This window comes from Apostichopus japonicus, chromosome 5 (assembly GCF_037975245.1).
Source record: "Apostichopus japonicus isolate 1M-3 chromosome 5, ASM3797524v1, whole genome shotgun sequence".
In the NCBI taxonomy this organism is placed as follows: Eukaryota; Metazoa; Echinodermata; class Holothuroidea; order Aspidochirotida; family Stichopodidae; genus Apostichopus; species Apostichopus japonicus.
In genome coordinates, this window is record NC_092565.1 from 3,754,994 (window position 1) to 3,770,671 (window position 15,678).

A 15,678-nucleotide genomic window follows, 5' to 3' on the forward strand; every position below is an offset into this window, starting at 1 on the left:
GCAAGCATTTATTGACCTTTAACCCCTGGCAGTAATTATTATGAGATCATCGTAGTCAGTATATATGCACTATTTAGTCATTAAGTCATTTCAGGTGTTTTGTAGCATTTCAATATATGACAAACTGTGGAATGGAGATGCTGCCTAATCCTATTAGCGGTTGGTATGTTAAGAGAAACAAAACTCTTAAATAGAGAGTCTCTCTCCACGTCCATGTGTGAGGAGGGTCAAAAGATTTTCCGTTCTTACAGAAACCATGGTTGTTTCCTTTATTTGTTTGTTTCAGCAACATCTCTTCCATGTCAGTCCTCCCCTTGCCAGAATGGAGGATTCTGTACAAACCGTGTCTTTCCAACTAGATTCACTTGTACCTGTACTCAAGACTTTACTGGAACATTCTGTGAGGTCCCAACTACAGGTGAGTCATCATGGCTTTAGAGTAAATTTGTTAAAACATCAGTGAAACAGAAACCTGTTGCAGTCAGTCTTCCCATCATGCTTTGTATATATATCGCCCTTTCTTAGTTATGCAATCTGCTGATGTGGTTTAGGGGTCACTGCAAAACTCAACCCCGGCTTCCGTGCCAGAGAGGGATTAGGTGTGTTCAGTTAAGTGTAACCCATTATTACCTGGCACCCGCTACATGTATTAGAGTTCGAGTTCTGTTTCATGTTGGGTATCTTGTTGAAAGGCAACCATATTTAGACTAGAGGCTGGGAAAGGGATATGATGGGAATTGAACTTACATAGCACAGTGCATTGTCCAGGTCTCTACCTCATTTTGCCACGGACATATGTCAGTGGTAAGAGATAATCACTCTTAAACAGAAGTGGGGAGTTTTTCAGAAAGGATGTGTGTGGATGGGCTGTCTACTCAAAACACAATTAACAATACCCATGGGAACTTCACGGCCAAATTTTTCTTGAACGTTTACAGAACCATTAGCATTTTATACATGAAACGTCATTATAAACCTGATCACTTCACTCCAAAGGTAGAAATTAGGACTCTTAAAGTTGTTATCGCATAGACCTATCAACAACAGGTCTAAAACAGCCAGCACCGATCCAATTAAGATGAACACATAACTTGTAGAAGTCTTGGCCGTAAACTAAGTTGATGATCTCTACCCAACAGCAAACCATGAAGTGAAACAGAGAACAATATTCCTTCACCAAAATTTTTCCGTCACTGACCATTCTCAAATCTTTTCAGTAACATTGCCTGTACCGTGTGATTTAAGTCCATGTCTCAATGGAGGGTCGTGTACAAATGTTGGGACCAGGAACTTCCAGTGTGACTGTCGACCAATGTTCACTGGACCAGTCTGTGGAGGTAATTATGTTCTTAAAGTTCAGCAGCTATTCCAAAGGTATGCTAGAATTATCATCCCAGGTCGACGATTGGTTGTAATCAAACTTGCCAACAACATTCTCTGCATATAAAGGTCCAAATTGTGGATAGTTATTTAGCGCCACCAAATAATCTGTTTACGATATAGTTAGATATATGTTAATTTATGCATACCTTAATTTGAATGGTATGGTATGTGTTATGTAACATCTACCAAGGTTTCTTGGAGAACACTTTCTTGATAATAAATCACAATTCATGAAGTAAACCGTTTAGACGGACCTATTGTGTTAGTGTTGTCAATTAAGTACCCTATAAGTTTCTTAGGTTGTCCCGGGACTGACACAACAGAAACCACATCCTCATAGCAGTTTGTATGGGGTAGCTATGGATTTGTCAAATTTGGTGATATTTTGTGAATGTATCTGGCAACAACAGAGTAAAATGATGTTGTCACGGCAACTCAGTTGAGTGTTTTTTATTCTTTTTGTTTAACCTCATAATAAACAACTCACTTTTCACAGAGGAAAATGCCTTTTTTTACAAAACAGTTGCATTTTTTATGAAATTCTAAGTAAAGAGAACCTTAGCAGATAAGTTGCAAAATTTACTTTACAAATTAATGTATCAGGGTTAAAGTATAAATAAAATAAAAACGATTAAAATAGAACAGTAAAGCTTTGAAGAACATTTGCAGGGATGACATCATAGTCCACCTACTATATTCTAACCCAGCTGGGAAGAGTCGTGTAGGGTAGCATACACCCATTTAAAGCCCCATTGACTTACTCACTAAATCACAAAGGTAATGTGGTCTCTAAGTCTAGACAGAAGTTCTCACTAGCTAAACGCTACCCATCACCGGATAGCTCACAAGTTGGCCTTTCATGGCACCATCAATTTTCCGTATCATGACCATGTAGATTTTTAGCTATCCGAGCTGGTTCGTCACTTGTAAACAAACCTCTTCACTCAGTAGTAAACAATTTTCGTCGCTGCTCCTGGAAGGCCTAAAGGGGTCTAAAATTGCCTCAATTGACCCAATTGTCTCACCACATGTACTTCTATTTATGTTCTTCAACATGCAAGCCACAAAAAACTAGATCATGATTGATAACAGGTCGAAAGAGATGTTCTCCTGCTGCTTTTTGGCACTTTTCCTGAAGGAGAACAATCAAGCAGATGGATATAGGCTCTAATAGGAGTATGTCACCTTATGGTTTAGTCAGTTAAATAACATATCTTGAGTGAGGAAGAACAAGATACTGAGATGGGTTTTCAACTAACAGTCTGGAACTTTCATTTTTTTTTTACTTTTTTTTTATCGTCTCATTGTCTAACTACCAGAAAAATCCTTTTAAACTGCTGTAAAATGGTCCTCAAAAAAAATATATAACTTCCAACTGAAGTGATCATCAACTCTGTTTAGTTGTTAAGGTACCAATATCTAGGTTACCTTTTTTACACTTATTTGATGCCATACTCCTTTATATTTTCAATGAAAGAAAAAAGAATGATTGTAATGTTTTGCTTTCTTTCATATCTGTTTGCTGAAACCTTTTCCCTGCGGCGAGCTTTATTTCATTTCATCTTTTGTTTAGATGCTGCTCTGCCCTGTGATTCCTTCCCCTGTCAGAATGCTGGTGCTTGTGTTAATGACGGTTCTGTGACTGGGTTTCGGTGTATCTGTGAACCTCAATTCGTTGGTATCTTCTGTGAGTTGCCAGGTAGGTTTATACTGATATATAAATATAACATCTTAAATTAGGAAAAAATGTTCCATACATAAATTTGTATGGTCACCAAGTTGCAAATTAGGCTGTAAATTCTCTTCCAATATGAAATCTCATACCTAATGTGATGGGGGAGGGGTTTCTAAAATTATTATGCATTGTTTTCCTGATATGATGTCATGACAATCGCATATAATTTCTCCAGTAAGTGGCATTGCATGCATCCAGTGTATTAATTTACCATCTGTGGTAAATGGATACATGGTGGATCTTAAACTGTTCCTTTCGAATGCTATCACAATCACTACACCTAATATATATTGTTTTGTATCGCAATTTTACAATCATATTATGGTTGGCTACAGTTGATTGCTGAACAGAATTGCTGAAAATTTTCTGAATCTTAAGTTGAAAACCACATCATCATCATAGCTGTATTACTGTGCTGCAAATATATAAATTTATCAAATTTTTGTGATATTTTGTAAATGCATCTGGCGACAACAGAATGGATGATGTCATCAGGACACTTCATCTGAAAATGTCGTAGTGTTTCTTTAGAATTTGTCAATCATTTATCCACAGACAAAAAGAATATTCTTGCAAATGCAAAAAGATACATTTTATGCAATTCTAAGCATATAGAGAACTTTGACAGCTAAGCTAATATTCCATATGTATTGGGTTTCAAGGATAAATCAGCAAGAACATGATAAAAGCCAATAATTAGTATTAGCTTTCGAAGAGCAGATGACATCACAGAACCCTACTGTTATATCCAACCTCTTGTAGTAGCGGCAGTTTTAGTTCTATACATCATTGTGTCTAAATTTGGTGAGTGACTCCACTGAAGTATACCCTATAAGCTGTAACTTTACATTAATCTCAGGTCAGGTCACGGGTATCAGCAAATTCCTGTTCTAAAAACAGATATTACACAACACAAATGTTTTTTCCCCTTTCGGGTGCAAATTAAGGATCTTCCTCTCAAAGAGTGATCAGATCATTCGGTAACTCCAGTCTGTTTTCCTTTCAGCTTGTATCCCCGATCCCTGCCTGAACGGAGCTACCTGTACCTTAGATGACGCAGGGCAGCCATTCTGTCTCTGTCAAAATGCATTCACTGGTTTAAGATGTGAATTTTTCAGTAAGTATCAACCCCCAGCAAGAACTGTAGAATATGTTCCTTCTGTCCATCTCTCTCTCTCTCCTAACAACTGGAGTTTTGGAGCAAACAACTAGAAATTAATTTGAAGATTTATTAAACACTAATGTGATGTAATATTACTTGAAAAAGTTATTTTTAGACTTGTCTGTCCTTCTGTTTGCAATGTCTGCATGTATCTACAGAGGCAGTATTGTAGGAAGGAAGCTCTTTCTTCAAGCATTTATATTAATCTGTTATATGCAGATCCTTGAGTGTATGTGATAGGCAGTTAATATATTGTGTGTGTGCCCGTAATATATTGTGTGTGTGCCCGTATGGGTTCACTCCACATTGTTATACAATTCCTGTGGATTCAGTTTGATCCTATTAAACATACAACACCTAATTATGAATTTGGTTTTATTGGTTTACAGCATCTGGCTTTTGTGTTACCTCACCCTGTCAAAATAATGGAGTTTGCAACAACTTAGCAAACAATATGTTCTTGTGTGACTGCAGCCTTACTAGGTTCACCGGACAGCTGTGTGATGGTAAGTATACACTAAAATACAGGAAAGCTATATTCAAGTAATATTACTTTCCCCCCTCCTCCCCCCCCCCCCCCTTCCCTGTAATTAATATGATGCCATGCTTCATAATAGTAATCATATATATTTTCATCTTGAAGTAAAGAGAAATAATAATAGTAAATATCTAGTAATGTCTAGTAAGAACTAAAGAATGATCACCAATATTCCCCCCCCCCCCCCAATTATGCTAGAAATTTGAATAATGGTCACTGGATCATGGCCATGCAAACATCAAAGGCAGCATGCTACCCTCCAAGCATTTTGTCATCAAAAACTCCTCGATTTATTGTTAGCTGATGTTTTAATCAAGCTCAATTTTGGTGGAATACTGGAGCGATTGGTCATGATTACGATACTTTTTTTCTCTTCACTCAAGTTCCTCTGTTCCGACCTTGCGACAGTAACCCCTGCTTCAACGGAGGAACTTGCATGGACAACACCGACAATCGCGGCTACACTTGCGACTGTGTTAATCCATTCTTTGGAGTAATCTGTGAAAGTAAGATAGATGTCATGTTTCTGCTAATTATAAAACTAACTTAAGTGAAAAAACTAACTTAAGTGATCAACATTGTTGAACATGCAAGAAGAACACATTTGTTTTCCTGTTTATTGAGATATTTACAAAGGTGAAAAGATAAACATTTTAGTTGGATGTTACTGTGGTTAATAATAAGTCTTATGCAGATGACATTGCATCACTCATGTGATCAGATCTGTCACATGACCTCTGTAGACTAATCCATCATTAATCTCATGCCCTGAGGGTTGTTTTGCTCACAGTATAGTCTTATAATTATGGTTCCCACATGGTCTGGTAATTGGGAAAAGGTCTAGAACAGCCTGGAAAAAGGGAAAAAAAAATCTATTCTAGCCGAATTGGTCAACTGTCTGAATCTCAAACAAAAAATACCTGTTTTGATCTGTGATTACTTCATCCTTCTTTCATCCCATTTTCTTTTAAATTTTCTTTTGTCTTCTAAATTTCGTGGCATCGTATTTAGTGCTGTGATTGAATGCAATTCGTTAATTAAGTAACGATGTCTTTCGTTAATTACCATGTTAATTCACTTCCAGGAACTGTTCTACCATGTGACTCCTCACCATGCTTGAATGGTGGAGTCTGCCAGAGATCGATCAGTGATTCTACCGCTTTTACATGCAATTGCCCGGCTAGCTTTAGGGGTGATACATGTCAAGAACCGGGTGAGTATGAGAATGCGATTAGCCATCTGTCTATATCTACAGTATTGATGCACCCAGCGTTATCATTAATTTTTATAGTAAGAACAATTGACTTTGAAATCTCAGCCGAATTTAAATTCCGCCTCATGCTTGGTATAAACTGCCGTTGTGATCAGTGAACAGAAAGTGGACGTTAGTTTTATACTGAGACAAAAACACTGAGAAGGATTACAGCGGGTTCAAAATGTCCTGAGCCTGTGAGGTAACTTGTAAAAAAAGTTGCATGAACAGGTTTGTGGCTGCACCCTATCTATGTGGATCAGTCCCACCAAGGGGACACGCATATGTGGTGCCCCGTAGTTCCCCGGCAGCAACTGTTTGAATTGTGCACCCTTTAGTGTGTGGGTGTGACAGTGCTACCAAAGACTGGCTGTAATCTACCGTCGTAAAGTTGTGTTAGAATTAAGGCCTCGTCTAGAAGACTATAAACGTTAAACTTTGTTTCTTTTACTGAATGCATGCGTATGTTGGCAAACGAATTGTGTAAAATAATGCATGTAGCAAACAGCAGTATAAATAAAGGTCACGCTGATCCTGGGTTGAGCCCCAGCTCCATTTACATTACAGATTTAATACTGGGTGTGGGGGCCTGATCCTCCTCTCCTCCTAGTCTATCACAACTAGGGTTCAGATCGCTAGGAATCATTCGCATTCTTACTACAAACTATACCTTTACACAGGGTTCAACACCGTCCTCCAATGTTAACTTGGTCTTGACCATTACATTAAAAAATGCAACTAGGTACCTGAACAGGGCCCCTGGATCCAGGAGGACCTGGGAATCAGAAGGCAGGCAGACACAAAGGAGAAACGGGGGGGGGGGGGGTAAAGTGACCTATCAGGAAAATTTCTGTTGCCTCTTTAATATCACTCTTCATATAATAACTGGGTAAAAGGAATTATACATCAATCAAAAGCTATAAATTAATACTCACAATTAAAACAGACCCCACCCTCTTTGCCAGCTCCCTCTATTTACACAAATAACAAGTGTGCACCTGGATTAAGCTGCATGTAAACACAATTAACTACCATGGCTGGCCTACTGGCAGTTGGCACCCTGATGTTCTTGTCTGGCCCAGGGCCCCAACGTGGGTAGACCAGGCTGTTTACCTGAACAATTAATCTCTTTCTTCAGTTTCTTCACTAAGGTAATACCAGGAAGAAGATACCTGCCCAGGTATAAACTTAAACAATGAAACATGGTGTCATCAATATTTGAGACAAAATATGGTCTGTTCTAAACTCAATAATTAGTGTGAGCTGACAAATGGTTATATAACCACGATATCTTTTCATTAGATTGAGGATGTGTGGCGGAAGAGGAGGAGGGGGCGGAGGTTGAGGGGTGGACTTCAGTTACAAAGTTAAAGTGCAGCTCCATTTTCTGTTCTTCAATAGATTCCTGCTTTTTCACTTTGGGAAAATTTCAAATATATCTAAAAGATACAATATTTGAATTAAATTATTTTATATAAAATGAATTGACAATTTCATGTACACCCGCTTGTAAGGTATATTTTTCCGTCTAAGACCTTATATAACTTTATTGATGACAATTGTTTACCACAAACTTCAATACAAACATTAAGGTATGACTATTAAACTAAATTCTTTCTGTTAAAAACTGGCTGCCTTCATAACAACTCCAAACATAGCTTTATTAGTCGAAGGACAACCCTTCAACATGAGTCTCTGGCTTCTGTTTAATACTATAACTGCTATTACCAATTCAACTATTACTCCAATTAATTTCAATTTCTTCTGTATTGTCTAAGTTTACAATGGGTCTTTTATTTCAGCCTGTAATCCCGATCCTTGCTTGAATGGCGCCACCTGCTTTACATTTCCAAACTTTCCAGTTTTCTGCTCTTGTCCAGACGGGTTCAGGGGACAGTTTTGTGAAAACCCAGGTCAGTTATTGTTTGTCTTTTTGCCTACTTTTAGAGAAATGGATTTCTGATCAGTTTGTCTGCTCACATTTATAAAAAAAACAAATCTTTTCAGAAAAAAAGTGTGATACGTACTGCAGAAACATAATTTAATACAAAGTGTGATATATAGTGGTAGAGTCATCAAGAATAACCTTCACATTTATGATTTTTATTATTCAATTGATCAAAATACTGGAACGTCAAAATTTAAACAAAAAAGGCTATAATTAGGTAAATATTTTAGAACGAGTTGCTGTTTGGATTGCTCAAATTACTTCTGTCGTTATTTGCCGTGTCTTAACAATTTGAATCATTTTAAGACCCAACTCTTTTGCGATTATTGTCATATTAATTACATGTAACATATCATGGAATATTATATAATTCATCATCCTTATTTACTGCTTATAGATGGACCATGTGGTGCTCGTCCATGTCTTAATGGGGGAATATGCACCACAAACCTGGCAACAGATGTGGGTTTTACCTGCGACTGTACCAACACTGGTTTTGTTGGAGGCACCTGTGCACAGGGTAAATTTAGCATCAGTACTGTTCAAGGTGTATTTTATTATGATATATCTGTTTCCTTTTTCATTCTCCAGTCATTTTCAATGTTGTTTAACTCAGCTGATAAGCAATTCATTGATTCAACTGGTAATTTATACTTTGTTGCCGCTATTGCTTTAAGTGATGAGTCAACTTTTTTCAAAATTCTAGGCTTTAAAGCTCTTAATTGTTAAAATATTCTGTGATTTTTGCACAAAGATACAGTTTTTCCTGTATGTTTTTCCCCCTCCCCTTTTAGTGGCTTTTGTTTCCTCCAAAAGTTTATTACTGAATTTTTGACATTCTGGTGCTTCCATGCTGGAACACTAAAGTGAAAGGAAAGGTACACAAAAGCACAGTCTGTTACTTTTAGTCCTCCAGAATTGCACAATGAGCAGTGATGGAATTATAAGTTTGATATACATAAAATTTGTGGGACACAAAATTTTCTGCAGTTGTAGAAGCAACAATAATCTTATCGCCAGAACGGTGAAGAGTAACACAGGCAGATGCAAAATGTAGCAGTTTACTTCTGTTCTGAAACTTTCTTTTTCCTTGTTATATATTCGTTTTTTAGCATTAACTTTGTGCACAAAGGTGTTGCTTTTCTTGTCATAACAATAGTTTCCCAGAGTTTACTAAACGACTGGATTCTTGAATGTCTTTATAGAAATCTACACAAAACTATTTCTTGACAAGCTAGACAGAGGACATGGTAATATGATTGAAATACAAATATTGCCAAAATGACTTGCTTGGTTATAAACTTAATCATATTGTCATCAGATATGCTTGTTTCATGCGTTCATATGTTTTTCTTTGCTTGTCAATTGCTTTCTTGTTTGTTTGCTTAAGAAAAAACAGAAAAACAATAAAAAGCCCAAAATGAGCTAATCTGTAAATTGGTGATCCACTCGACATGAAGTGTAAGTTACAAGTCACCCAGATGCTCCCAAATACACATGTGGGCTGTTTTAATCTCCTCGTGAAATGACTGCCTTCCCACTCTTTATTATAGTATCGCTTCAAAAGACAAATATTAAAGTTAGTTATTATTAGTTGAAATTGCAAGTAAAACATCAGTACAAAATGATTTCCAGTTATTATCTCTCTCCGCCTTAAAATGGGCAAGTATACTCTCATTCAATACAAATCTGTCAGGTCAGATGTGGTCAGGTATTTTCACCCCATTAAATATGAACATAATATGACCCCATGGATGAATGTTTGACCCGACATATTTATTCTATGTCGTTTTCGTTATTAATACGCAGCCGATTTTTGTACAAATAATCCTTGCCAGAATGGCGGTATTTGTAACCAAGATGGTAACAGCGTATCCTGTGACTGCACCGGCACTGGGTTTACCGGTCCATCCTGCAGGCAACCAGTCGGTGAGTCGGTATTGATATCCTAACATTTCCGACATCTGCCCCTCCCCCCCCCCCGCCCCCTCAACGCATACTGCGACACTTCCCTTAAACACAAAAAGGTTACATAAATCTCTATATTAGAGCAAAAATTGGTGGTCATTAGAATACTCCTTAATCTCATGGTTAATGCTGCTTCAAAGAAATGTCTGTAATTGTGATGCAAAAAGGAATACAGTCAGCTACTGTGTTCATTCTATATGTCTGGAGTGATATTGTAGCACCGTATAGCGTGAGCGATACACTCTATCAGTCTAGGCACACATCTTTGCATTGCATGCATGCTGTCCTTATGATGATGATGTGTGTCAGGCATCTGTTACCTCAAGGTAATCATTTCAGCATGATAAATGTGGTAAAAAATGGGAAAAATTCTTGGTTATATTCCTACATTTTGTATCATTACCAGCTGAAGCAAGTTGAACTACTTTTAGTATCTATAGTTTGAGCTAGATTTTCTGCACTGTAGACTATGTATGCGTTTTGCATCACTTTGAGGGTTTGTCTGTGAGTCGATCTGTAGCACCCTGTCGTCACGGCTAGTATATGAGCTCTGATATTTATAATAATGTAATAATAACAATAATTAATATTTCTCATGTAGGCCAATATTACTTCCACCAAAGATGTAGTTAGTTGATTTTCTCCTCAAACAATATCCTGCCGTTTTAATTGTGATTATATACCGTGTACCTGCATGTGATTCTTAATTGTGTTGTATATACCCTGTACCTGCATGTGATTCTTAGTTGTGATGTATATACCGTGTACCTGCATGTGATTCTTAATTGTTGATGTATATACCGTGTACCTGCATGTGATTCTTAATTGTGATGTATATACTTTGTACCTGCATGTGATTCTTAGTTGTGATGTATATACCCTGTACCTGCATGTGATTCTTAATTGTGATGTATATACCGTGTACCTGCATGTGATTCTTAATTGTGATGTATACACCGTGTACCTGCATGTGATTCTTAATTGTGATGTATATACCGTGTACCTGCATGTGATTCTTAATTGTGATGTATATACTTTGTACCTGCATGTGATTTTTTATTGTGATGTATATACTTTGTACCTGCATGTGATTCTTAATTGTGATGTTTATACCGTGTACCTGCATGTGATTCTTAATTGTGATGTATATACCGTGTACCTGCATGTGATTCTTAATTGTGATGTATATACTTTGTACCTGCATGTGATTCTTAATTGTGATGTATATACTTTGTACCTGCATGTGATTCTTAATTGTGATGTATATGTGTACCTGCATGTGATTCGTAATTGTGATGTATATGTGTACCTGCATGTGATTCTTAATTGTGATGTATATACCATGTACCTGCAAGTGATTCTTAATTGTTATTTATATATCGTGTACCTGCGTGTGATTCTTAATTGTGATGTATACACAGTGTACCTGCATGTGATTCTTAATTGTGATGTATGTACCGTATACCTGCATGTGATTCTTAATTGTGATGTATTACCATGTACCTGCATGTGATTCTTAATTGTTATTTATATACCGTGTACCTGCATGTGATTCTTAATTGTGATGTGTACACCGTGTACCTGCATGTGATTCTTAATTGTGATGTATATACCGTACCGTGTACCTGCATGTGATTCTTAATTGTGATATATATATATACTGTGTACCTGCATGTGATTCTTAATTGTGATGCATATACCTTGTACCTGCATGTGATTCTTAATTGTGATGTATACACCGTGTACCTTTATGTGATTCTTAATTGTGATGTATATACCGTGTACCTGCATGTGATTCTCAAATTTGTCAGGCACCAGTTAATGGTTCATTTAGAAGTGTGAAGTGAATTAAGGTCGAGTCAAGAAGCCAGCTGGCATTCAAGACCAAGACTTCAAGTTATATTCATTTGTTTTCAGTCAGTCTTCAGTGTACAGCAAACTCTTGTCAGAATGGAGGCCGATGCTTCGTGACAGGCAACCAGCTCTCATGTGACTGTACAGGAACGGGCTTCACAGGGACAACGTGCAACCAAGTTGGTGAGAGAATGCATTGCATAAACTTTTGTAGACTTGTAATGAGTTAATATAGTATCAGAATTCAAAGTGTTGGACACTTTGAATTGAGTATTGTAAAGGAAATGGTGCAAAATAATCATGATGTGATTGTACCTGTTTGTATAGAGCCTCTTACTCGAGGCAATTCTATTTTAAATTGTACTAATTAATGTTGTATGACACGTCTGTACTTCATCGTTGCAAAAAATGGTAATCACAATACATAAAATACATTCCAACTCGTGATCACAATGTCTTGGTCCTTGTAAAGCCTTTTGAATCGACTCATAAAATAATGATCACTAATATAGGGATAGACATTTCAGTTGCACCTCCAAAATTCAGGAGTTGTTATTTGGCCTATTAGTTAATCTATATAGACTATGCACTCTGGGACTTTTTGAATGTAAAATGGACAGCAAAATTTTGAAGAATATTTGTTGTTTTTTTTGCCCCCCCCCATCCCCCTTATTGGGGATATAAACTTGATTCACTTCCACTCTGGTATTGTCTTGTTTGTATGCTCCGCAGATGATCGCTGTCTGTTAAATGGTCCGTGTCTTAACGGTGGTAGATGTACTCAAGTTGGTGGTGCTGTATCCTGTGATTGCTCCAACACCGGCTTCACTGGGGAATTGTGCGACCAAGTAATATGTGAGTTTTAAATATATTAGTCCAGGTCTAACAGTCAGTGAGGAATAATTAACAGACGGCATTAATTTAATAGTCACCCGAATTTGTTGACTAATAAAGTTAAAGTCAAGAATTTTGGAAGTACAGTGCCTTACAGTTGACCCTTCTCCTACTTGCCAAACACTGATTTAGAATAGTAGCTGGACGTACAACAAATGTGTTGGGAAATATAATCAATTTTAGCAAACTTTTTCACTTTAATATAAAACAACAATGATGAAGACAAGGAAGTGTTGTAGAGCTAAAAGAATCAAAAGGAGATACTGTTACTGTCAACTACCTGTACAGATAGGAAAAATCACTAAATATAGTAAAAAAAAGAGAGAAAAAAAGTTGAGAAAAGAAAAGAAAAAGAGAAAAAAGACAGCCCATCTGAAATCATCCAGTAACATATGGTAACTTAACCTCTTGCAGAAAGTAGACACAGATATTCACCAGGTTTTAATACTATTGTCAAAGGTTGTGCCAAAGGTTTGTATGTTGAGCGACTCTGCACTTGCTGATTGCCCGGCTTCATACGTAGTGAAGTAGCGGTGGAATTACCAGATAAAGACAGTCTCAGTAGTTTTCATCGCAAGCATGTACTACAAAGATCACCTTTCATGTATTTCCAATGTCAAATTTGCATTTTAATAATCGGTTGTCCAAGATTTCAGGGCAAAAGCCCACATACATACTTGTATTAATCAAGGTCTTGACTTAATTACATGGAAAAAATTTCGAGTTTCTAGATCACAGGTGAGCTTTAGAAAGATAAAATGAGTCAGATATATATCACATTGTAAATATTGTTCTGTTTTTTTCTTAAGTTTAAAATTCCTTGACTTTCTTTTTGTTAAAATGCATTGATATAATAACAGATGAAGAGATAAGAAAGTTTTCTTTTATTGCTAATTATGCGGAGAAGACAAGTCCGTCATAGACCTATCATCAAGCATTGTGACCATTTTCACAGTGAACTGAGAAGGCTGCTCAGTAATTCCAGCCAGCTATCGACTGCTAATGGTTTTATTGTTCTCTGCATTTTTTTCTTCTTTATTAATTTAGTCGTTTCTCCGTGTGCTGCTAGCCCTTGCTTCAACGGTGGTCAGTGCTTCGACTCCACTCTGGGGGAGAACGGATTTTTCTGTGATTGTTCTGGTACCGGGTCCAGAGGAATTACTTGTCAGTCGGGTAATGTATGGTTAATCGAATTGGGAGATGGGATGAATTAAGGTGTGTTGCCTTTCCACGGTGGTATAAATAAAGATTACATTGGTGACTTTAATTGCTAAATGAAGAGGGGTGTTATCAGATGTAGAGGACAGGAAGAGAGACCTGTAGGGAGGGCAATGTAGGGAGGGAGGGCTTTGGATAGTACAGGTAGGAGATATTGATTTATGTGCAGCTGCAACATGATATAACAGTCAATAATAACAATCAATATTCTGTAGGAGAAAAATAAATAACATTCATACATACGTATGAATGGTAACATGTCATAATTCTCAACTGACACAAGTAGCCCATTGTCTCGGTCATCAACACTTCAGTGCATTTTGGAAATAATGTTTGATTGATTGATGTGTATGAGCCCACAGAGACACAATATATAAAATGTTGAGACCAGGTATAGAGTGGTATATTATAACAGCAATGTGTGTAATGAAGTTATAGACTCATTGTTTTTCAGTAGGATCAACAGATTTAGATAATTTGATAAAAGATGCTATCAATCAGAACACTCAATGCACTGTACTTCTAGATATCTTCTTTCTTGTTTCTAATTTGATGTATAGCTGCCTGCACCCAAAGCTTCTGTCAGAACGGAGGACTCTGTGTCGAGCTGGTGTCTTCAATATCCTGCGATTGCACCGGGACGGGGTTCACGGGCAGTAACTGTGAACGGAATGGTAATTAGCCAAACAAATACAAAGAAAAGAAATTAAAAAGCCATTCCTGTCTTTTCGTCTACAGAATATATATTTTTGGAAGACACAGGGCACATGGCTATAAATTATCACATTGAATACATCTAGATGTGCTTGGTGGCTGATATTCACATTGATTACATCTTCATGTGCTTAGTGGCTGATATTCACATTGATTACATCTAGATGTGCTTGGTGGCTGATATTCACATTGATTACATCTTCATGTGCTTAGTGGCTGATATTCACATTGATTACATCTTCATGTGCTTAGTGGCTGATATTCACATTGATTACATCTTTATGTGCTTGGTGGCTGATATTCACATTGATTACATCTACATGTGCTTAGTGGCTGATATTCACATTAATTATCTACATGTGCTCAGTGGCTGATATTCACATTGATTACATCTACATGTGCTTGGTGAATGATATTCACATTGAATACATCTACATGTGCTTAGTGGCTGATATTCACATTGATTACATCTTCATGTGCTGAGTGGCTGATATTCACATTGATTACATCTTTATGTGCTTGGTGGCTGATATTCACATTGATTACATCTACATGTGCTTGGTGAATGATATTCACATTGATTACATCTACATGTGCTTAGTGGCTGATATTCACATTGATTACATCTTCATGTGCTTAGTGGCTGATATTCACATTGATTACATCTTTATGTGCTTGGTGGCTGATATTCACATTGATTACATCTACATGTGCTTAGTGGCTGATATTCACATTAATTATCTACATGTGCTCAGTGGCTGATATTCACATTGATTACATCTACATGTGCTTGGTGGCTGATATTCACATTGATTACATCTACATGTGCTTGGTGAATGATATTCACATTGATTACATCTGCATGAGCTTAGTGGCTGATATTCACATTGATTACATCTACATGTGCTCGGTGAATGATATTCACATTGATTACATCTACATGTGCTTAGTGGCTGATATTCACATTGATTACACCTACATGTGCTTGGTGGCTGATATTCACATTGATTAC

The 15,678-nt window shown here is 37.0% G+C and overlaps 1 protein-coding gene across 4 annotated transcripts in view; it reads left to right on the forward strand.

Annotated features, from left to right (window-relative positions):
* The window catches only part of LOC139967339 (uncharacterized), a 62,792-nt gene that overhangs the window by 26,595 nt on the left and 20,519 nt on the right, over positions 1-15,678 (forward strand). For all 4 annotated transcript variants that reach the window (XM_071971025.1, XM_071971026.1, XM_071971027.1 and 1 more), the window contains exons 19-32: positions 287-418; positions 1,218-1,337; positions 2,957-3,082; positions 4,125-4,235; positions 4,670-4,786; positions 5,202-5,324; positions 5,903-6,031; positions 7,873-7,983; positions 8,416-8,538; positions 9,828-9,947; positions 11,904-12,023; positions 12,573-12,695; positions 13,782-13,907; positions 14,513-14,626. In XM_071971025.1, the coding sequence (XP_071827126.1) occupies positions 287-418; positions 1,218-1,337; positions 2,957-3,082; positions 4,125-4,235; positions 4,670-4,786; positions 5,202-5,324; positions 5,903-6,031; positions 7,873-7,983; positions 8,416-8,538; positions 9,828-9,947; positions 11,904-12,023; positions 12,573-12,695; positions 13,782-13,907; positions 14,513-14,626 (1,695 nt within the window). The remainder of the gene's footprint in view (positions 1-286; positions 419-1,217; positions 1,338-2,956; positions 3,083-4,124; positions 4,236-4,669; positions 4,787-5,201; positions 5,325-5,902; positions 6,032-7,872; positions 7,984-8,415; positions 8,539-9,827; positions 9,948-11,903; positions 12,024-12,572; positions 12,696-13,781; positions 13,908-14,512; positions 14,627-15,678) is intronic.